Raw genomic sequence first — 20,023 nt, forward strand, 5'->3', positions numbered from 1 at the left:
CGTTCGGCCTTTTCTTTCTCGATCTGACCACGAGGTCGATATCGTCGTTTGTTTCTCTGTCGACGCTCTTCTTTGAGCCTGGCAACCTCTGCTTCTTCTTCCTGTTGGCGGTGGATCGCATCGAGGTCAATAATCTCCCGCCCCATACTCTCGACGACCATCCGCCCTTCGTCTAGCCTAGGCCAAGGGTTGAGAACTCCCCCCTTTCTTGTCATCAGCCAGTCCACGACGTCGAAGCCATCAATGGTCCCATTATCGCGTTGAACAGCCATACATCCTTCATGCCAGAGGGCGATCTCTTGGCGTGTAGGTCGCTCCCTAGGGCAAGGCGGGAAATGGGCGGGGAGGGAAGGAGTTTCCGGGCTTCCAGGGCTTTCCTTGCCACTCTGCGAATCGTCGCTGTCACGTCTTTCTGGGGATCGATTTTTCGGGATTGGAAGCAGACCGTTGGTATTGACTGTTGGAGAGATAGTTGATGAACGATCGTCATCGCAAGTGTCCTTAACTGGGGTGAGAGGAGTACTTTCTTGCACATACGGCTCTCGGGCATCATCAGACGAGTGGGGAGGAGAATTCATCTCGGTGGGCGATGTCACAACATCTTCTGCGGGTTCGATGGACAACTGAGGTCTAGGCACAGCCCGTGAACCTAAAAGTAAGAGTTAAGGGAAGGAATCACGAGGTGCAGCATCAGAAAGCATCAGACTCACCAGGTCGGAGACCGAAGTCTCGTTGGACGGCGTCTCGACGAATACTCATGATATAGTTCTGTGTTTGGAAACACGGGCACGACGTTTCCTGGATAGATCAAATATTCACTGCGACCGATGAAAGCTGATGGGATCATAAGAGGCGGTGAAAGGCGAGTTGTGATGAACGCGAATGCTCTCGTGAATTTGAGAAAATGTGAGAGGAAGAAAAAAGTTTATGTTATTGATAGTAAGAGAAGTGGTGTGACAGGGAAGGTCAAGAATGTATGTGAATGAATCAGAACGCGTTTGGTACCAAAGGTAAAGTTGACGACTTCCATTTTCTATCACTGGCAGAAACTGCGAGTCTGCCTCTACGTCCCTAACGCCAACAGTACCAACCGCCTGAGCACCACTGAAGATTCAGACGTATTCAGAGAAACCCTCAGACTTCCCCGATACTCTGCTTAAACTGTTTCAAAGCAGAATTCCATTCAGCTGTTCCGTCCGTCTCCGCCCAAGTAGCAACTTTCTCGATACCTTCAAGATCATCCTTCATGTGATTTTCAGTCGTTGTTCCATCCAGAACCGTTACGCCTTCGAGCCCCAAGACCAGAGAATAGTACGCAGCTACCTCGGAAATTCCAGCCTTCTCTGCGACCATCTTAACTGGCTTGGTAGCAGCGAGCCTGGGGTTGGCGCTGAAAGTCCAGAATGACTGGAAAGCAATTCCTTGCTCTCGACAGTAGGCTCTGAGATCTACCTCGAAGCTGGTATCAGGGTAGAAGCGGTTCTGGACAACACTTGGTTTAACAGTGACAGCATCGTTGAGTGCTTTAAGGATCGGAAGTGTCGTGTTAGAGATGCCTAGGTTGCGGATCTTGTGAGGCACGTATGTCTCCAGAGTCTTCCACGCAGTGATAGTTTCCTCGAGAGTTCGCAGGGGGCTATGCAAAAGCACGCTGTCAAAGTAAGGTTCCTCGCCTTCGACGGTGAAGTAAGTCAATGATGACTGAATAGATTGGTGAATCTTATCCACAAGCGGTGCATTAAAATCATAAGGTGCATTTTCATCTTGGTTCCCTGGAGGTGAGAACTTTGTTTGAAGCTGAGGACAGGTCAGTGCCTAGTTTGTTGATGTATATGGTGACGGAACCTACAAAGAGTCCTTCACGTTTAATGAGGCCCTCCTTGATAGCTCTTTGCACACCCTCCCCAACGCCCTTCTCATTGTAATGCTTGGGTTGTCCTGCTGTATCGACTCCGCGAAAGCCGTGCTTGAGAGCGAAATAAACAAGATCTGCTGATCTGTCCTTTTTCCACGCTGTGCCATAGACCAGCTTTGGCATGGCAGTGGATGAGCCCTTGAGGGTGAGGTCTTTGGCTAGTTTGGCTGCCATTTTTTAAAAAGTACCGCTGAAAGGTGAGGATAAGATGGAGTTGACTCTATATAAGTACTCAATTGGTTTGTTGGTGTTGATAGAACACAGAAACTGGGAGAGACAGTGCTAGAGGGGTGTTTGAAATGTGAAGAGGTGGAGTTTGGAGATAGTTTAAGCTGGTGATGCTGGTCAATTACGCCATGTTGAGCCTCAAACCACCTGTACATCGGCGTCAATTTCAACGGCCAACACATGACTAGACAGCCAATCATTGACTGCAAACATTGAGGGTTCCCCGCGTATAGACATGCAGTATTTGGCTGAGAGATCCATGGATGCGGCCGTCTAACTAATCCGATGCCTTCATAAACCAATAAACTTCAAGCTGAGCGTGAGACAACGCTGAGCTATTCAAACACAGTTGGAGAAAGTGTACAGTAGATTCGTGTTCGGCGAACATTGAGAATATGTTGATGTGGAAATTAGCCGGACATAACAAGATCATGTAAGTCAATTCATAGTTAACGTCGATATTCTCGTCTTCAACCCCCACGTCGACGCGGGGTTGAGGAATCACAACCAATGGACAGTATCAAGTGCAAGTATTCACGATCAATGAGTCACGCCGTTGAAATGAACAGTGCTCTATTGATCGGCGATCTTACAAGATAGCTGTTGCTCAGAGTTGTTCCTAAAGCTGTCTAGTATAGGACAACGGGCCGTATTTCCGGATATGCCAAGTGAATTCAATTCTGCATCTCTCCACAAACCGCCATGGACATAATTGGATTGGATTGGATCTGGCAATTGCCCCGCCATAGCTCTGAGGGGTCGAAGCGCATCAAGATATGTAACGTCACTTGAGTTGTTGACTTTGAGGATACTTATTAACCTCCTCTTTTCAACATCTTGGTCCTTTGCGTGACATATCAACTTCATCGCCAATCAATTGTAATTATGGCTCCCTACACTGCTAAATGGGGCATCTTGGCTACCGGTGGCATCGCTGAGTGTGAGTTCAGCTCTGTAACACGATGAACAAGGCACTAAACTCCCATCATAGGCTTCACTAAGGATATTCTTACAGATCCTGCCGCTCGCGATGTCAACGATGTACAGCATGAGATTGTCGCCGTTGCCTCATCCAGCTCCGTCGACCGTGCGCGCGACTTTATCAAGAAGATTGATGGCCCCTCATCCGCTGCTGTCTACGGCTCCTACGCTGAGCTAGTCGCCGACCCAAACGTTGACATCATCTATGTTGCTACACCTCACAGCCACCACTTCCAGAATGCTATGCTAGCCCTCGAGGCTGGCAAGAATGTTCTCTGTGAAAAGGCACTCACTGTTACTGCTGCACAGACCAAGAAGCTGTATGAGGTCGCCAAGTCCAAGAACCTCTTCTTTATGGAGGCTGTCTGGACACGATACTTCCCTCTCAGTATCAAAATTCGAGAGTTGATCCAGTCTGGTGCCATTGGTACTGTTTATCGCACATTCGGTAAGAAGAATGCCTGCCGAAGTTATACGATAAAGCTGACTCCTCCTATAGCCGACCTCTCGTTCAACAAGAATACTGATAGCCAAGATCTTGACTTTCCTGATTCCAACCGCATGGTCAATCCTGATCTTGCAGGTGGTGCTTTGCTCGACCTCGGCATCTACTCCTTGACCTGGGTCTTCCAATCTCTCTATCATGTTCAGCCCGAGGCCGAAAAGGAGGCTCCAAAGGTTGTAGCCTCCATCAACAAGTATCGCACAGGTGCCGACGAGTCCACGAGTATCATCTGTCAGTTCCCTAAGCACAACTCTGTCGGTATTGCGACTACCTCACTGCGCATCGCCACCGACGTCGATGGTCTCTACACTGGTGGCCCCGCGATCCGTATCCAGGGCTCTAAGGGGGAAATTCAGGTTACTGGTCCTGCGTTCCGGCCAACCGAGTACAAGGTGATCAAGTCGGACGCCAATGGCAAGGTGGAAGTAGTGAACTGCCCAATTCCTACAGATCCTAAGCGCAACAACTGGGGCCACGGTATGTTCTGGGAGGCGGATGAGTGTGCACGTTGCCTACGAGATGGCAAGAAGGAGAGTGCTTCAATGCCTTGGTCAGAGAGTATAGTCATCATGGAGGTCATGGACAGCGCACTCAAGCAGGGCGGTGTGTCCTACCCCGATCTCATCACCACTGATGTCTTCGATCCCAACAGTCCTCTCAATACTGGCAAAAAATGAAGATATGACGTGTAATGCTGGACATAATCCTAGAATTCATGATGAAATAAAAGTTCGAGGATATGCAGGGATAATCACAGCATTGAGCTGTACCACGCACCTGCGTCAATGCGTCGAGTGACATGTGAACTCTAACCACTTGCATAAGATGCGTACTATATGCATCGTCAGAGGTCAACAATCCTGGCGCTATAGGCGGGTGCTTGAGATTAACGGTTCGTGTCGAAAGTGACATGACAGGGGAAGACCCTTGGGTTTCAAAAGCAATCACCAACACCTGACGACTCTGCTTTGGCCGGATGACAAAGAATAAAGCAAGAGAGGAAAATTGGCGCCTGGCGGATTTATTCCACTCCATGTTGCATTGGCCCCTGGTGCAAATCCAAGGATGATCATCCAAGCCAAGACACCAATTTACACGCTCCTCTGCTGAAGCACAAGTTCGAGACTCGAGTCTCAGCTTATGATGACGTGCAGCGTACTTTTCAAGCGAGCGGGAGCACCCATGCCCACAGCTCACAACCCCTGGCATGAACGGCTTATTATCAATCGTTGAAGATTATCCCAGCCGTGTATGCCCAACTTGACATGGGAGGGGGGTGCAGAAGATGCCCGAAATGTGTTCCATAAGCAAGGCAAGGACTTGTTGGTTCCTAATGACCGAGTGGCGGAGGATTCGCGTCGTGTGAATGGGGCGATGAGATGTGAAGACGAGTGATGGATGCAATGTGAGAGAGATGAGATTGTGGGGTCCACGATATAAAGACACCGTCTGAACAAGGTATCTTTACCCTGAAAAGAAGCTTTGACTTTGAGGCCTGGAGGCGGATCCGAGGTGTTCGTGACAAGGGGCCTCAAAATCTAACAGGGGATATAAGAGAGGGGTTTTTTTTTTTTTTTTTTTTTTTTTTTTTTTTTTTTTTTTTTTTTTTTTTTTTTTTTTTCATATGTAATTTAACTTTGATCGCAACACTTCAATCCTTGACTGAACCAACTGACTGCATTGTATTTTATGGTGTAAGAATCATCAACTTGGCACTCAGCCACCAATATACAGTACTCGCACGGGGCAATGGTTGGTTTGGTCTCACTACTAACCTAGCAAATCAATAAGCCAGGTACCTAAAGTTACTTGAATCATCAGAGACATTTATTAGTATGAGCCATTATTCATGACTGACGACCGCTGTATAAGGTAGTAATGGAGTGAACATGTTCCTTCAAGCCACAAGACGAAGACGGAGCCGCCCTAAAACATGACTCCACCAAATACTACTAGTACCTTACGGTAGATAATCGCAGACCACACCCACTAATTACCCCAGTCGAGCCCAGCCCAACACAACCCAGACCAGGGCATTCACTCACTACTTGAATATTGAAGAAATTAGTTAGCATCACAAGAAACACAACCAACCAACTCAATCATAACCTCATCTCTCAACGCTCAGACGCAACAACTTCGCACCCCCTCTCTCCCTCTCTAGGTCATCTCAGATACATCCGAGAGACAAGGAAGATTATACTCCACAAGGCGCCCTGTAAAGAACCTGCACGGAACCTTTCATCGTCTTCATCATGGCAAGTGCTTCATCGGCCACGCCGGCTGGAGATCAAGATGACAGGCCACTCCGGCAACCCAGCTCTCAGGCACAAACCAACCAGACATCGGCCCCCACAGAGTCAGAGTCCTTCTCACAATCTGCAGCGGAGGAGGCGCCAGAGACATACGAGGCCACCCACGTTCACGCAGTCTACGAAGCCATCGCACCGCACTTCTCGGCCACCCGCCATAAGCCCTGGCCTCGGGTTGCCAGCTTCTTGCTATCTCAACCGCCCGGTAGTCTCGGCCTCGATGTGGGCTGCGGCAACGGCAAGTATCTACGTGTCAACCCATCTGTACATCTGCTTGGCTCCGACCGGAGTCCAGCTCTCGTCCAGCTCGCCCGGACTGAGCTGAGACGGCCGCGGGAAGACGGTGTTGAGCATGATCCTAGAGTATCTGATGTAGATGTTGCTGTCGCCGATGGCTTCGCGCTTCCTTATCGCAACGGAGCCGCTGACTTTGTTATCTGCATCGCTGTTGTGCACCATATGTCGACACGCGAGAGAAGACAAGCCGCCATTGCTGAGTTACTGGCACTCGTAACTCCCAAAGCCGGCCGTGTGCTTGTCTACGTGTGGGCTCTGGAGCAGGCGTCAAGCCGTCGCGGGTGGGACGCGAGCAGTGACCAGGATCGCCTGGTGTCGTGGGTGATGCGGAAGCCAAAGGGTCAAGAACCCGGAGGCACGTTCCAGCGCTACTACCACCTGTACAAGGAGGGTGAGCTCGAGGAGGATGTCAAGGCGGCTGGGGGCATCGTTGTAGAGACCGGCTACGAGAAGGATAACTGGTGGGTGGTATGTAGTCGACCGTCGTGAGACCTCATCAACGGTAACCTGAGGCGCAAGGCAAGATCTTATAGGCGTTACAAAAAAAAAAAAAAAACTTCGGATACCTTATGCATATGGTTACCAACCTTGACAGGAATCTTTCACCGATATTTACGCTACATGTTTCGCTCTTGTCCAACCATGGAAGAGTACTTGGCCGTCTTCAGGCTGGTAATATATTCAAGATATTGCTCAACTAAGGTAACAACGCTAACTGTACAATCCATCTACACCGATATCTTCTCTATCACATCTCCATATGTGTCTATCAATGGGAAAAGGGATACTAAACAGGTAAAATGCAAACGCTGTGCAACAAAACAACACTGTCTCTCTTTCAACTCCGGTTTCCTGAGGTCATCCTTGACCTCACCCTTTCTGATGCTTCCATTGCTAGGTCCTCAAACAACCAGTATCCATTGCCATGCAGATGCCTCTGGTCAATGCAAATTGTGATACAAAAACATAAACATAATAAAAAAGACAATTCAAAGAACCGAAATGAGAAGAAAAAACACACCAATGGTTTCCCCAACAAGATTTTCTTTACATTAAGTCATGTCCACATTCCATCCTGTCCAATCCATTCCGTTCCGTCGTTAAAACCCATATGCTATTGTGTTCCTGGGTATGCTTCAATCAGACCCGAAGGCAATAGATTGGCGATAAGTTAAAAAATGTTGTTCTGTTCCTGTCCGTGTAGTTATGCAACCCCGTGTTCTTAACACCATCATAATAAGTCGTACATTCTTTACCGCACTTAATAACCCAAAAATTGTCGCCTTATGAGACGAGATGCAAGACAAATGTCCTGGAAGACTCAAGGATCACTCATCAAGCGCTCATATAGTACAGTTGCCTCAACCATGGCAGGCTATGTAATTCGGCGCCGCTGGTTCGCCTCGTGCGGATATTCATCTGGGGAAGCTCTTCGTTTGGACCCGGCCGATTCCATCGAGTAACCGGCGAGTGTTGAATACAGAGGGCCCTGACCTACCCCGGTTATAGGTCCCATGTTAGGCACTGCAGCAGGTGTACTATAGGGGCTGACTCCTCCAGTAAGTTCAGCAACCCCAGGAAGCATACCAGCTGTCCGAGGTGGTGGCTGGTTCTGGATCGGGGCCAAACCTGGCCCTGGTACATACTGAGCTTCAGCAGGATCTGGAACCATGGACAAAGGAGGCGGCGGAGGAATCGACTCTCGGCGGGGAACCATAGTTCGGCTGCTGGCAGGCATTGGTGGAGGTCTGTTGTACACAACTCGAGGCGATGGTGCTCCAAGATCGCGAGGCATGCTTACTTGGGGCTGCGAGTGGATGTGGCTGCGTGAGGGGGAGCTCCTGTGACTGTTGTTTCCCTCGACATTGACTGCAGCTAGAGAGAAAGGGATAACGCCTGCACGTCTAGCCATATCTGCCTCACCAAGCTGCCAATGCATGGCCTCTGCTGCTCGCCAGGGCACTGCCATCTCTTCTGCAACTTTTGCCCACATTTCTGGTTTGAACCTGAAGTCTTGTCAGTATGTTTCCTAAAAGACCAATTGCTTACACCACCCCTTACCTCTCGTAAAGTCTGGCCAGTTTATTCTTGCGCTCTTCGTCCCATTCACTCCGTCTTTCGAGGTAGTTCTGGTAGTGTAGGCGGCAGCTGATGGCACTCCTGCCAGGCAGACGCTTTGAGATATCCTCCCACTTCATATTGCGTCCTCGAAGCTCGATGATAAGGGCATCTTCCTCCGGTGACCACTTGCTCTGCTTCTTCACGGGTGGCTGATCTGTAGCATGGGGGTGCATGCCGCGTCTTCCAGACATTTGTGTCGAAGCTACCTGCGGTGGTGGCGCCACATGCGCAACAGGCCGTGGTGGAGCTGGCGATGCCTTAGGAGGAAATGGCTGATAAGTGGGAGCTGGAACAGGCTGGGTCTGGTGAAGCGGCGAGACAGGAGCCTCATGAGATCCAGATGCCTTCAGAAGAGCAGCAAAGTCTAACGCGACAGTCTGACCATCCAGTCTTCCCGCGTATGGACCGTTAGCATATGAGCGAGGCGTACGCCCCCGCTCAAGACGGTCTTCTACACCCACGATGGATGGCGGTAACTCTGCCCGCAAGAGGCAGAGTGGGGACTCGCTCTTGAGTTGGGCCAGCTCGGCGACTTTTTCTGGTTGTGTTGGCGAAGAAATGTCTGTTGCAGCGGCTCCGAGAAGCCTGGTGCTGCTTAAAAGCGTTGTATATCGGGTGTCACGAAATCCCTATGTTTCTTTCCACTGTACAGATGGTTGAGTCGGCTGGAGGTGCGTGAACTATGTTCGTGAGATCGAGGTGAGGTAATTAGTTTGCTCCTTGAAACCTCCGGGAATGAAGTCACTTGTGTTGATGTCGCCCTTAGTGTCTATAAGTCTTGAAGTGTAGTAATGGAGGCCTTCTCGTATTGACTGATGCGTAGTGGTGGGCAGCTGGGTTAGGTATCGATACAGTTGGGCTCTGTCAGGTACCGGGTTGCCACAAAGATGCAAAAGGAGAAAGAACTGTCTCGGGAGGCAACAGTGATGGCTGTTCAGATCATAAAGCGTGGCTCCAAGACGTTGATGGGCAGATGGCAATGTGATTGGTGATGTCCAGGGTTCTCTTCAGCCAATGGATGCAAATAGGATGATATGGTGAGGCAGAGCAAGTCGTGGGGCGCCAATCGAGGTAAATGAGGCCAAGGTAAGGCTTGTTATCTCAGAAGCTGTTATCGAAAGCCGTGGGGAGAGTAGAGAATAGATGAGATGGCAATAGGTAGGAGGCAAAAAGAAGATCTTCGAGGGTCTTTCACTTTGAGTAAGAGAAAACTCGGTCAGATCTTCCGCTGGGCCCCTACTAACTTAGTATAACCTCCAGGAGATGTTACTTATGCGCAGGATATGGACCCACGTTACGGACCGCCTTGCTTCTTCCTCTTCCTATTCTTGTTGTTAGTCTTGACCGAGGTCCAGACAGTAGAACCGGAGGTGGATGAGAACCCAAGCTGAATAAGGCCAAGAAGTGGACTCTGGAACAATCGAAAAAGAAAAGAAAGTTGAGCCCGGAGAATATTATTAGACTCAAGGTCCAAAAGAACTTGTCGGGTCGAAAAGAGGCGACGCAGTAACAACGTAACGGTGTGGGGAGAGGAAGATGCAGTGAGGAAATCAGGGTCTGATTGCATCTCCACGAAACGGTGAACATGGTGTGTCTTAACAGGAAGCCTGACCTATAATGTACCTATGTGACGAAGAAACCCATCAAGAAGCACGAGCTTGAACGAACAGGATGGTCTAGGAGCAGGCATCGAGGAGCATGGGGAGGGGTGTCGGCAGCAATATCGCGATGACAGGGGTATCTGAAGGCGTGTCTATCGACGAAGATGAAGAAGTAAGGTGAGTGGAGTCGATGCGTTTGGTAATAAGGCAGAGGACATCAACGGGCCGGGGATAAACGTTGGAGAAGCATCGCATTGCTGGCTATGCGGTTGGTGTTAGTCGCTGGGTGTTGGTTCTGTGCTTCCAATGTCTCCATCTTTCCTAGAGATACCCAGGCGAGGAGGGCCTAGTGTGAGAACATGAAAATGACACTGAGAAAGGATGAAGCAGAAAAAGAAAATACAGGTTGAGTCAATACAATGCAGAGCGCATCATGCTCAATGAGCTGGCCCAATACGAACCTGCAAAGTGAGGTTATCCTGAGTTCCGTCTTAATCAAGTTGTCTTCCGACCAACCCACTGTTACTACAGAAGCCATAACATGGTTTGCCATGCCATGCGATTCCATGCCACTATGGCCTCAGCATCACTGTCGAGACAACCATCCGCAATGACCAAACCGATCTGGCACCTGTCATAGTTGAGACCGGGGTTATAGCTCAACACCATCTTTTGCTGCGCGGATGAACTGCTGTATAACGGCGCACACCGCAATGCTCTTGTCTCTCATCGCCTTGCACAGCCGCGGCCTTGTCTGGCTGGTCCTGTTTTGTCACCACTGACTTGCCTTGCCTTGGCTGAGAGGGGTGTTGGCGTCTAATCTTCGTCTCCAGCTTTGAGGCTAGATGCGTCGGCTGCACGCCCCCCCTGGCTCTACACCAACTCATCATGGACTCCCCTCTGGTCCACGTTGCTGCGATCTTCGCATGGGGGAGTTGCCGGGTCCGGTTTTCTTTGTTCGTCTTTGAGTTAACAAGGGTATTGAATATTTAACTTGGACTCTGAAGGGCTCGAATAACAAAGATCGAGTTCCTTCATTCAATTGTTTTCATGAGATGGTGCAGTTGATAAATTTGGGGGCAAAATTAGATTGAAAGAAAGCAATGGCACATAGTCCACCATTGGTATCAGTGCCTTCATTCATTCTAAGGTGGCTGTCAACTTGATATACTATAGCACGTGGCCACGGTGGAAAGAACAAAACCGGAGCAGCAGCAACATCACAATCATGTATACGTCTCATACAAATGTTGTCTTCCATGTCCGCAGAACTAATAAAAAAAATATAAAAATAAATAAAAATAAAAAAAGAATTCTCTAATTAGGGTGTGCCAGATGCATGCACTTCCAATACCAGATCTCTAGCACTCAATGTCAAGAAATGCCACGAAGCTTTGCATAAAATGTCATCGGTACGAACTACGGATGCCAAGAGATCCATCGTCTCGGTCAGAGTGATTCAAAACTATACGCCAGACTGACCCTCCTACAGAAATTTAGTTCCCTTAAAGAACATGAGGCCCTCTGTGTTTTAAGCCACCCGTTTGGGTATGTCTTATGCCCAAGTCTCTGATGTTGTAAGCTCGCATGTGAAGGGAGGCCCAAGTCTTGGAATTTGAATCTTGGGCATGGATGTCTTGAATTCTGTAGTTGCGGCATAAACCCCGTCCTCTCGCATATCGGGCTCCCGAAAGTCAAACAAGATGGCAGCGACATAGCTCAATATGGTAGCCCATGCACACATGTGAGTCGAGACACCACAGAGACCATTGAATTGACGCCTCAACCGGTATGTCCACTGGCAGCCAAGGGTTCGCAGGAACCACCTAGTTCGAGACAGTTAGCTCAGTCAATCACATCGCGGCATTCCGTGACAGTCATCATGCCAGGGTAGCCCCCGTAAGGCTTGATTAGGCTTGGCCCAAGTTCGCTGTAGAGGTTGGGCAATACTTGAGTCGAAGCTTACGATAGGTAGACTGGAACGTGAGTGTTCAGATTTGAACAAACTATACTCGAAGCACCACCGAGGATAGAACGAGGTTCGGCTTTTCTGTGCTTGTTTGCGAAGACTGTATGGTTGTGTCTCTTGGGCGAACTATGGTTGGGTATCAAAATTAAGTGGCGATTTGCTTACTGAAGTGTGACCGCTTCAACATATCCTCTATCAAACCTCCTAGAGTTGATGGATTCACAATATTGATTGATGACGAAGTAGGCGTTAAGTAATCGGCGAACCTCGATGGGCGCTGGACATTGCGGTACCAGAAACTTACCGCAAGATGCCAGCCTCACCCATGTATCACAGCCTGCCCAGCTCAGCACGCTCAACCAGGCAGGCCTAGGCGCTAACAGCCAACCAGCCAGCGTCAGCTTCAGCGTCAGCGCGCAGTGGTCGATGGGGTATGATCGTCCGCGGGGAGCTGAATGCTAGGATCGAGTCTGAACTGTTTGAGAAGAGGTCTGCGCTTGTGCTAATTAAAGTGTAGTGGAGATGGTGCCAATGGAAGCTCATCATGTTTGCGGCTGCGCTCGGCTCCCTGTACTTCCGTACTACCTAATTTCATAACGAATGGATTCCAACTGTTGTTGGAATATGTAGGTATTGGAATATGAACAACGAATTGCAGACATCACATATTAACTGCCATATTGAGTTAGCACTGGATTCTATCCTCGGTGTTCCGTTCCTAACAGAAGTTTTTCTGCTTTCCCGGGCAGGCCTCTGACCATAGAGGTTTCCGATGTTGGTCCTTTCCATTTCTTCTGACCGCATTTGTACCTTCCTTGTTACAGGACGGGAAGGCACTAGCCGGCGGCTCTTTTTATCGACATGGAGGTCGTCCATCCAACAAGAGGACTTCATCCTTTCGTTTCATACCTTTCATTAAAAAAAAGCCTGAATATTACAAGTGGCCAAACTTGCCCAATGCATGTTTCAGCGGTGATCCTTTCAGGGCATCATCCACAAACCTCTTCTGCTCTCGAAGAGATGACGCGAAGACCATTGCGGTTAGAAAAGAACCAGACCCAGATTCCAGAGTGAGTTGACATCTGCCAAACCCCTTGCAAGTCGAACTAACACCAAGTCATGACTGGCAGCTCAGCCCAGCATAATTCGACCACACCTTCTTTCACCACCGACTCAAGCTTTGCCTCAGTTGGATAATAGCTCAAGCTTCGAGCACGAGCCTAACGACTGTCTGTGCGTTGCTCCCGCACCAGACACAAGCGCTTTCAATACATACACGGATAGTGTTGGTACACACACGCCACCTGAGCATTTGGTCTCTCGCACGACTGACCCCTTTGTCCAAGATTCCTCTGGTTGTACTGACGTTTGTTCAAATGCTGCTAGTAGACCGATATACAAATCGAGGCCCGGCCCGAGCTATTGATATGGCCAGCCGAAACATTCGGCAATGCAATTGGTGGAGTACTTCATTTACAGGCCAACCATTCTGCAGTTGCATCTGGAGACTTGAGGCTGGTTGTTGGATGTCTATATCTTTGCTTTACCAGCCACAAAGTTTCCTGCTCAGAGTCAACCACAGACCTTTTTTTTTTCTTTCACGACGCTCCATCCCGTCTTTCCTCACGGGTCATCGTTTGCTCCACGTAGCTTCCGCTAACAAATGCCCGCCGGGAATATCCTGGGAAGTGATGAATTATGACGGTGAACTGGCGGTCAGTAAAGAAGGTCCAAGAAAAGAGGCTTGTCTAGAGAGGTGCGACACGGCCAAATACATACCTACCCGGCTTAATGTTGGGGGTTGATACATGTTGCCAACTTACACTGATATCGATACTGGGCAGCTAAGAACCAATTCATCGTTGGGTTCAAGGGCTACGCCTTGGTACTTACGAGTCGCTGAGCACACATCATGCGACCGCTTGATGTTCTTCATGCACGTTGTTGTGTCCAGGCACCAGATGATGGCTTGAAGTCTGAGGATGCATGCACGCACGCAAGCTGAACAGGCAACTTGGGCATTGGATGCCAGCAACAATGCCTAAGCGATGGACGAAAGACTTTTCTTTGCATGGCAGGCAAGATAGATTGTTGAAGCATTCGATCCTTTTCCGAAGTTGCGCAGCCCCGGACACTCAAATGGCTGGTTGACACTTGATCAATCACGAGCACAATGGCGCCCATATCAGCTCCATCAATATGAACGCGCCGTTGAAGATTGGCCTGCATTTTTACTTGGAGTCACCAATCTGAAGTGGGGAACTTGGGCGATGTTAGAAATGGCGTTACACGAAAAACCGTTGTTGTTAGTGTGAGTCTACATGATGTAACAGTATCGAACTGGCCCCGCAGGCCACTCAGGTCGAATATGGCCATCATCATCGCCAATAACAAAATTGATTCCTGCTATGCCCGATGGGCTGAGTGTTGCGATCTTGCAAGTCATCATAGGTCCTCGTCCTATAGTAAGGCTTAGATTTCGAGCCCTTCTGAGAGTGCCACGTCGTGTCCCTCCCGCAGCCAGATAACTTCTAGCAAGGATGGGTTTCCACCTCGATGGACGTTGTGAACTTGTGACCGCCACAAGGCCTCCACCTCGATGAAGAATTTTTCCCTTTCTTACTTCCATCTGCAGGCGATTACGATATCATGCTGTCTCTATTGGGCTAAACTGTCGTTCCTCTAGACTCAAATCACCGCTGCCAACTCTTTACATATGTTCTTAAGCTACAGGGATGGTGTGGAGACAGAACTAGATCTACAGTCCAGGATCTTGAGAGGGCATGCTATGTAGATGCCAGCCATTTCTCAGCATCAGGAACAACGAAGCAGTTGGGTTCGTGTTCTACCCTCAAGCGACTGGATATGACGATGACTGGCATGAAGTGCCAGTGTCTGAAACACAACCGAGCCAAGATATTGTCTGTTTGGGACAAATCCTCACGGCAAAGTCGGTAATAGAGCTACACTTGGGCAGCTGATCTACTTCACATTACTGTCGATGCGCGACCAAAGCAAATATTTTCCAATCAACCTTGATTGTCCCCCTCTCCATTCGATGTTTCACGCTTTTCCATCGGAGTGAAGAGCCTTTGGAAAGAGAGAGGAAAACATTGGTATTTGGTGGAGGTCCAGCCGCGCTAGTTTCCCCAATTTCTTCCATACACATTTGGAGAATGATAGATGTGGCATTGCGGGTGCCGCTCGAACAGGCCCTGAAGCCCACTTCCTACGACGAACCAAGGCCGAGCCCTATGTCAAGTAAGCTGCGGCGCATGTGTATGTCGTTCCTTCAGCCATTATCCAGCCCGTCGGTGGGCTAGCTTACCGCCAAGGCTGGAATGACTGGATGTCTCAAAGGGTCTCCCTCACAGCACGCTGCTAGTGTTCCTGCGGGGACTGGACACGGAGTCGGTAAACAGATCCACGAACGGGGATATCCTGGATCTTAGATTCGTCTAGTTTGCCCACTATATTGCTAAAATCTGAGACCCAATACCCTTCTATGAAGGCAAAAGAATAGACAAGGTTTGTCTGTTTGTGCCTGACATATCGAGCACACGATTATGGAAGAATGCGACGAGGAGAAGTTGAACAATACCCACGTCCTTTGCGCGCGTCATTTGCCTCGCTTGGCTAACAAGAATCGAGCGCGCGGAGATTCAATGATTGGATACCTGGCCCAGCTGATGATTGACATAATAGACAGGCCCGATTTGCTACAATATGCACACTCCTCGTGGACAGACAAGAGGATTGGCCATGTTTGATGACTATAATAGGTACCACCAGGTAAGTCAAGGTTGTTTCAAGAGATATCTTGAATTGGAAACAGAGCCAGGCGCCAGCCCAAATACAGTGAACAGTTCCTATAGAAGTCATGTCTTCTAAATCAACCCCCACTCCAACAACTAACATGATTCTTGTGTTTTTTTTTAGCGGTGAGTCGCTCATCACTTACCATAGATATACTCAAATTTTCGAGATTGAGCCTTGGGCAAGGTCTACCCTTGACGTCAGAACGCGGCGTGGCTCAGAATAGACCAAGCCTGAGACCTGAACAGATTGTGCATGAGTGGACTCGACAAACTCACTTCACCAGCCCTTGGGCACGGGCACATCGGCTTACCCTATGAACACCTTTATGTGCAACAGAGGTCACTCGTAACAATGTCCGGACCGGTTCGGATAGGGCAAACTGGCAATTGGGTGACGAAATCGAAGTGCTGCAAAATATTTGCAGGAGCAAAAATCCCGATTTAACCAGTAGGTCAGAGAGCCTTTGCTGCGAACCCTTGGTGGGTGGTATGTGACGTGTCATGAGTGGCATGGAATAGACGTCAGGGTCAAGCGTTTCATCCCGTCAAACTCCCAGCTGTTTGTCACGGCTTCTTGCATACGAAGTCTGGCACAAATCAGATCCTAGCGTATCTCGTGGAGTAAGTCGTCCTAGTACAGGTAAGCTTGTTGCCGTATTTGCTCCAGCGAGGCACTGTCAGCCCTATACTGTGGTTCTTGTAAGTGAAAGGTCTAATATACAAGACGGCATGGTTGGTAAGTGAAGACGCGTATATATTATCTGGCTTACAGATGTATGCTTAAACAAGGGAAACTGCAGGAAGCTGGAATGACCATGAGCTTCGCGCTCGGACCTCGATTGCAGCGGACGAGCATTATTCCAGGGTTGTTGGGGCGCAGCGAGTGCTGAGTTGTCCCATCACCAACCACTCGATGGCAGTACGATTCCCGTCATCATCAATGTCTCTAGACTTCGAGTACCATCATGTGCCAGGGAAACTATATCAAACGGGTTGGAGGGTATACCAGGGGTTGCGGCTGCCAGGATCAACGAGACTGCCGACAACCCATGATTTCCCGATGACTGCGAGCCGCGCACCGGTCTTTCTCATGTAACACCAGTATCTGATGTACATCGGGCGTGGCAGCGGGTAGCATCGCCTGCAGAAATGATATGGGGATGATCCATGTTGGCGATTTATTCCGCGAGGGATAATGTAGGGCATGCAGGACAGCAGTATCTACTCAGAGCTAGTGCATCATGACGGCGGCGGAACACCGTGCGGTCATGGAACCTAGATGTCACTATCGCACGAAGATTTGGACGCCAGGTCCGGGGGAGCCTCCTCGCGACACCTCCTGCAGTGCAAGAAGCCGGCATAAATCTTTGTTCGGGTGCTGCCAGACGGACGGGACCGCGCGGAGCTCCGACAAAACGCCGTCCGGGTCAATGGCTGACGAGCGTGGCCGGTCCGGTCGACGGCAACAACACCGAATTCATCACAAAGAGTTAGTGCGGAATGCAAGGAACCGGCCTGAATTGGGTGGCTTGTTGTCGATTACAAGTTTCAACCAAAGTGGTAATAAGCGGGCAGATGAGCGCTTTGACGATATCGAGACTTTCGAATATGCCTGTCGTTTATTCATATCTGAGCTAATGCCGCTCATGGAGGTTTGAGCAGCTTGTGGTATATGGCTGAGCCCTCCTAGTGGTCTCTGTTGATCAGATCATGGCAGGGTATCATATCTTGAGGCCTAGTCGAATATCCATCTCAGATCCTTCCCGCCATTCAGCCGGTCGACAATCTACGTGAGGTAGCCTAGCAACAACGTAGAATCTGCTGCCGTGCTCTTGTGAGTGGACTTCAGACAGACATGCACATGCAGGTTTCGCTTGGACTTCATGCGTGGAGAGACAAAAGGAAACTGGAGGTATTCGTGACATGGCATTATGAAGGCCACTCCAAATTAGGAACATATTGCGATATTTCGCAGATGTTCAAGCCAAGACGAACATCAATTGCTTTTTTTCCCTCATGTTGACGGCAGCTGATGAGTTACATACCAGATTTGATAATGCATGCCTGTGCTGAATCCCTCCAATTTCCATCTTGGGTTGGGATGCTTGTTCAAGATGAAGCAAGTTGCTTTTGGCTGAAAGCTCAAGAGCCACGCCTGACCTATCATGGCATGCCAAGGACTAACCAACGATATGGCATGTAGGGAACTAGGTACAATGCATGCAGGTAATCATGTTCGCACTAATGAGTTACCGTATGTACATACGATTACAGTAATATTGGGACCTGTTGATGATGAAGTTGACGTCGTTGCCGCCTCAGATCTAAACGGACCAATCCCGTCTCTATTTCAAAAGTTGAACCCCCCTCCCAGCGGCCTAAGGCGGGAAATGTAAATGATATATGATATTAGGTGCTTTTGCATTCTGCATTGCGCAAGCCCTGAGTTCCGGCAGAGGCTGTCTTCTGGTTCGAAGTGCTTCTTTTAGTTTTTTTGTTTTGCTTTTTGTATGTTTTTTATTTTTTTATTCTTTTCCGCCCTTGCTTTTGCATCCTCCTTGATGCTAGTTACCCTTTAGCACATTAGCTGGTGTTTCTCGAACCCTGGACTGCATAATCATAACCCCACCACACTCACTCAAGTTCGATCACTGTCATCGTTTCTCACCTAACATAGGCAAAGCTCAGCTCTTTTCTTCCTTGGAAATACCACTTTGACCCGTGGAATTCGGTTCTCATTTTGCTCTACCTAATCCTGAGAGCGGCGTAGGCGTCTCGCAAGTACCTCATTCTTTGACCGCCCCTCCAAAGCGAAGCAAAGCAAAGCAGAGCAAAGACAAGCGTCTCAGCCAAACACACACCGAGATATTCCCCGCCTAGGTCAATCCATCCATCCATCCAGACTTTCTGTCAGCCATGGCCGACGTTCCGCTCGTTGTTATCTCAGAATTCGCGCAGTCAGAGCGTCGCATTACACCGTCATGGTCCATCTCCCAACTCAAGGGCAAGCTTGAGACTGTCACTGGTGTTCCGCCCTCTTGCCAACGGCTCTCCCTCAAGCCCACAGCTGGCGCAGAGGCTATCGCTATTGAGGCGCCTAACGAAGACGACACCCACTTGTCCAATTTTCCCCTGGCCCCGTATGCAGAGCTTCATGTAAGTCAGAGTGCATCATAGCACGGCCTCTCATTTGTCAGCTACTTTCCCATGTCATGTGCCTTGGCCGAGATATTCTCGCTGCCCTTCACTCTTCTGTCTGCGGTGTTGCTATTCACCGGTGCTGAGCTGGCACTTGAGAAGTGTGGCGAGGGGGGGGGGCCGAGCGGGAGAGGCGGTGGGAGTTGAGCCGTTGCGTATGTGCGCGCGTTCAGGGACCAGAGGATCGTCACTCTTTTAGTGGTGCCACCATAGACTTTTTTTACCCTCCAATACTTTGGATAAGGCTGACAGGGATCCAACCTGGTAGGTAATTGACACACGGCCTGCGGCCTCTCGGATCAACTTGAATGACACCTCGGGCGTCGACAAATATGTCATGCCCGAAGAAGAGTACGAGAAAAAGACGGACTCGGTCCTAGCCTGGAAGAAGGCTCAGAAGTTAGGCCGTTTCGACCCAGATGCTCCCAGCCACGAAGAGGCCAAGCTGCAGGCTTTTGACCGCGAGGTTGCCACGCGGGGCATTGCTGTCGGCCGACGGTGTCGCGTTGGCGGTGAGGATACTCGACGCGGTGTCATCCAGTACGTCGGTGAGGTCAAGGAGATCCCCGGCGGTCTCGGTTCATGGGTGGGAGTCCAGCTCGATGAGCCCGTTGGCAAGAATGACGGTAGCATCGCTGGTACTCGATACTGGGGCGAGCCCTCTGAGCTCAAGCATGGTGTCTTTGTGAGGCCGGAGCGGGTTGAGGTGGGCGATTTCCCTGCTCTCGACGACTTGGAAGATATGGAGGAGATTTAGACGTCTCGAGTGTGAACAGCTCGATGGTCTAGGGTTGGTGGTTCTCTGTTGAGTAAACATTGATATCTACAGCGAACGGTGTACCTGGTGGTTGTAATTAGAGCCAGGCTCTGTGGGAAGCCTACCCTCCAAAGTACTTTCAACCGGGAGTAATTTTATCATAGCCGGAGCCTGGCAACTTGGTCGTGCAAGGCCATCAGGTCTGCCGGCTTTACAAAACACCGATACACAAATCAGTCACCAAACCGAGATCTCACAAGCCAGATCTTCCCGTCCACATGTGTGTGAAACACGTGAATTGGCATCCCAAGATCTATGTGG

The 20,023-nt window shown here is 49.6% G+C and overlaps 7 protein-coding genes across 14 annotated transcripts in view; 4 read left to right on the forward strand and 3 right to left on the reverse strand.

The window, feature by feature from the left end:
* The window catches only part of FOXG_17942 (uncharacterized protein), a gene marked incomplete at its 3' end in the record, with an annotated part of 986 nt that extends 214 nt beyond the window's left edge, over positions 1–772 (reverse strand). The window contains exons 1-2 of the mRNA XM_018397962.1: positions 711–772; positions 1–649 (exon numbers count right to left, since the gene is read on the reverse strand). Coding sequence (XP_018233018.1) covers positions 1–649; positions 711–759 — 698 coding nt within the window. The 5' untranslated portion in view covers positions 760–772. The remainder of the gene's footprint in view (positions 650–710) is intronic.
* Positions 773–905: 133 nt separating this feature from the next.
* Positions 906–2,270, reverse strand: FOXG_00746 (uncharacterized protein). The gene is made up of 2 exons (XM_018377315.1): positions 1,850–2,270; positions 906–1,797 (listed from the first exon to the last, which is right to left on the reverse strand). The coding sequence occupies exons 1-2, from the start codon at positions 2,087–2,089 to the stop codon at positions 1,135–1,137; spliced, it is 903 nt and encodes a 300-aa protein (XP_018233019.1). The 5' UTR covers positions 2,090–2,270; the 3' UTR covers positions 906–1,134.
* Positions 2,271–2,738: 468 nt separating this feature from the next.
* FOXG_00747 (oxidoreductase) lies at positions 2,739–4,920 on the forward strand (the record flags this gene model as incomplete). 2 transcript variants are annotated; one of them, XM_018377317.1, is made up of 3 exons in its annotated part: positions 2,739–3,083; positions 3,135–3,572; positions 3,624–4,920. In XM_018377317.1, exons 1-3 carry the CDS (start codon positions 3,029–3,031, stop codon positions 4,304–4,306), a joined length of 1,176 nt encoding a protein of 391 aa, XP_018233021.1. In that variant the 5' UTR covers positions 2,739–3,028. The 2 variants fall into 2 exon arrangements, with proteins under 2 accessions (XP_018233021.1, XP_018233020.1); XM_018377316.1 differs by having other exon boundaries at positions 2,948–3,083; positions 3,135–4,306.
* A 358-nt stretch (positions 4,921–5,278) lies between these two features.
* On the forward strand, positions 5,279–7,031 carry FOXG_00748 (uncharacterized protein). The gene has a single exon (XM_018377318.1). It carries the CDS (start codon positions 5,885–5,887, stop codon positions 6,725–6,727), a length of 843 nt encoding a protein of 280 aa, XP_018233022.1. The 5' UTR covers positions 5,279–5,884; the 3' UTR covers positions 6,728–7,031.
* Positions 6,861–10,182, reverse strand: FOXG_00749 (uncharacterized protein). Of its 5 annotated transcripts, none has more exons than XM_018377320.1 (3): positions 9,742–10,182; positions 8,300–9,681; positions 6,863–8,244 (listed from the first exon to the last, which is right to left on the reverse strand). In XM_018377320.1, exons 2-3 carry the CDS (start codon positions 8,548–8,550, stop codon positions 7,614–7,616), a joined length of 882 nt encoding a protein of 293 aa, XP_018233024.1. In that variant the 5' UTR covers positions 8,551–9,681; positions 9,742–10,182; the 3' UTR covers positions 6,863–7,613. The 5 variants fall into 5 exon arrangements, with proteins under 5 accessions (XP_018233023.1, XP_018233024.1, XP_018233025.1 ...); XM_018377321.1 differs by having other exon boundaries at positions 8,300–9,595; positions 9,653–9,961; XM_018377323.1 differs by having other exon boundaries at positions 8,300–9,537; positions 9,653–9,931.
* A 2,794-nt stretch (positions 10,183–12,976) lies between these two features.
* Positions 12,977–14,413, forward strand: FOXG_17943 (uncharacterized protein). 3 transcript variants are annotated; one of them, XM_018397964.1, is made up of 3 exons: positions 12,977–12,999; positions 13,060–13,685; positions 13,774–14,413. In XM_018397964.1, exons 2-3 carry the CDS (start codon positions 13,306–13,308, stop codon positions 13,775–13,777), a joined length of 384 nt encoding a protein of 127 aa, XP_018233029.1. In that variant the 5' UTR covers positions 12,977–12,999; positions 13,060–13,305; the 3' UTR covers positions 13,778–14,413. The 3 variants fall into 3 exon arrangements, with proteins under 3 accessions (XP_018233029.1, XP_018233028.1, XP_018233030.1); XM_018397963.1 differs by having other exon boundaries at positions 13,060–14,413; XM_018397965.1 differs by lacking the exon at positions 12,977–12,999 and having other exon boundaries at positions 13,080–13,218; positions 13,316–14,413.
* Positions 14,414–18,180: 3,767 nt separating this feature from the next.
* On the forward strand, positions 18,181–19,982 carry FOXG_00750 (uncharacterized protein). Its single transcript, XM_018377324.1, has 2 exons — positions 18,181–18,903; positions 19,214–19,982. The coding sequence occupies exons 1-2, from the start codon at positions 18,664–18,666 to the stop codon at positions 19,700–19,702; spliced, it is 729 nt and encodes a 242-aa protein (XP_018233031.1). The 5' UTR covers positions 18,181–18,663; the 3' UTR covers positions 19,703–19,982.
* Positions 19,983–20,023: the final 41 nt, after the last annotated feature.

Source organism: Fusarium oxysporum, chromosome 1 (genome assembly GCF_000149955.1).
Source record: "Fusarium oxysporum f. sp. lycopersici 4287 chromosome 1, whole genome shotgun sequence".
NCBI classification, from domain to species: Eukaryota; Fungi; Ascomycota; class Sordariomycetes; order Hypocreales; family Nectriaceae; genus Fusarium; species Fusarium oxysporum.

What these genes read in the sequence shown, in the direction of transcription:
- FOXG_00746 (XM_018377315.1), bottom strand. Translation starts at nt 2,089, where the DNA reads ATGGCAGCCAAACTAGCCAAAGACCTCACCCTCAAGGGCTCATCCACT. An exon ending in TTAAACGTGAAGGACTCTTT is followed by an intron (nt 1,798 to 1,849) that starts GTAGGTTCCGTC and finishes ACCTGTCCTCAG; the next exon opens with CTTCAAACAAAGTTCTCACC.
- FOXG_00748 (XM_018377318.1), top strand. Translation starts at nt 5,885, where the DNA reads ATGGCAAGTGCTTCATCGGCCACGCCGGCTGGAGATCAAGATGACAGG.
- FOXG_00749 (XM_018377319.1), bottom strand. Translation starts at nt 8,550, where the DNA reads ATGTCTGGAAGACGCGGCATGCACCCCCATGCTACAGATCAGCCACCC. An exon ending in CTGGCCAGACTTTACGAGAG is followed by an intron (nt 8,245 to 8,299) that starts GTAAGGGGTGGT and finishes ACAAGACTTCAG; the next exon opens with GTTCAAACCAGAAATGTGGG.
- FOXG_17943 (XM_018397963.1), top strand. Translation starts at nt 13,306, where the DNA reads ATGCTGCTAGTAGACCGATATACAAATCGAGGCCCGGCCCGAGCTATT.
- FOXG_00750 (XM_018377324.1), top strand. Translation starts at nt 18,664, where the DNA reads ATGGCCGACGTTCCGCTCGTTGTTATCTCAGAATTCGCGCAGTCAGAG. An exon ending in CCCCGTATGCAGAGCTTCAT is followed by an intron (nt 18,904 to 19,213) that starts GTAAGTCAGAGT and finishes CCAACCTGGTAG; the next exon opens with GTAATTGACACACGGCCTGC.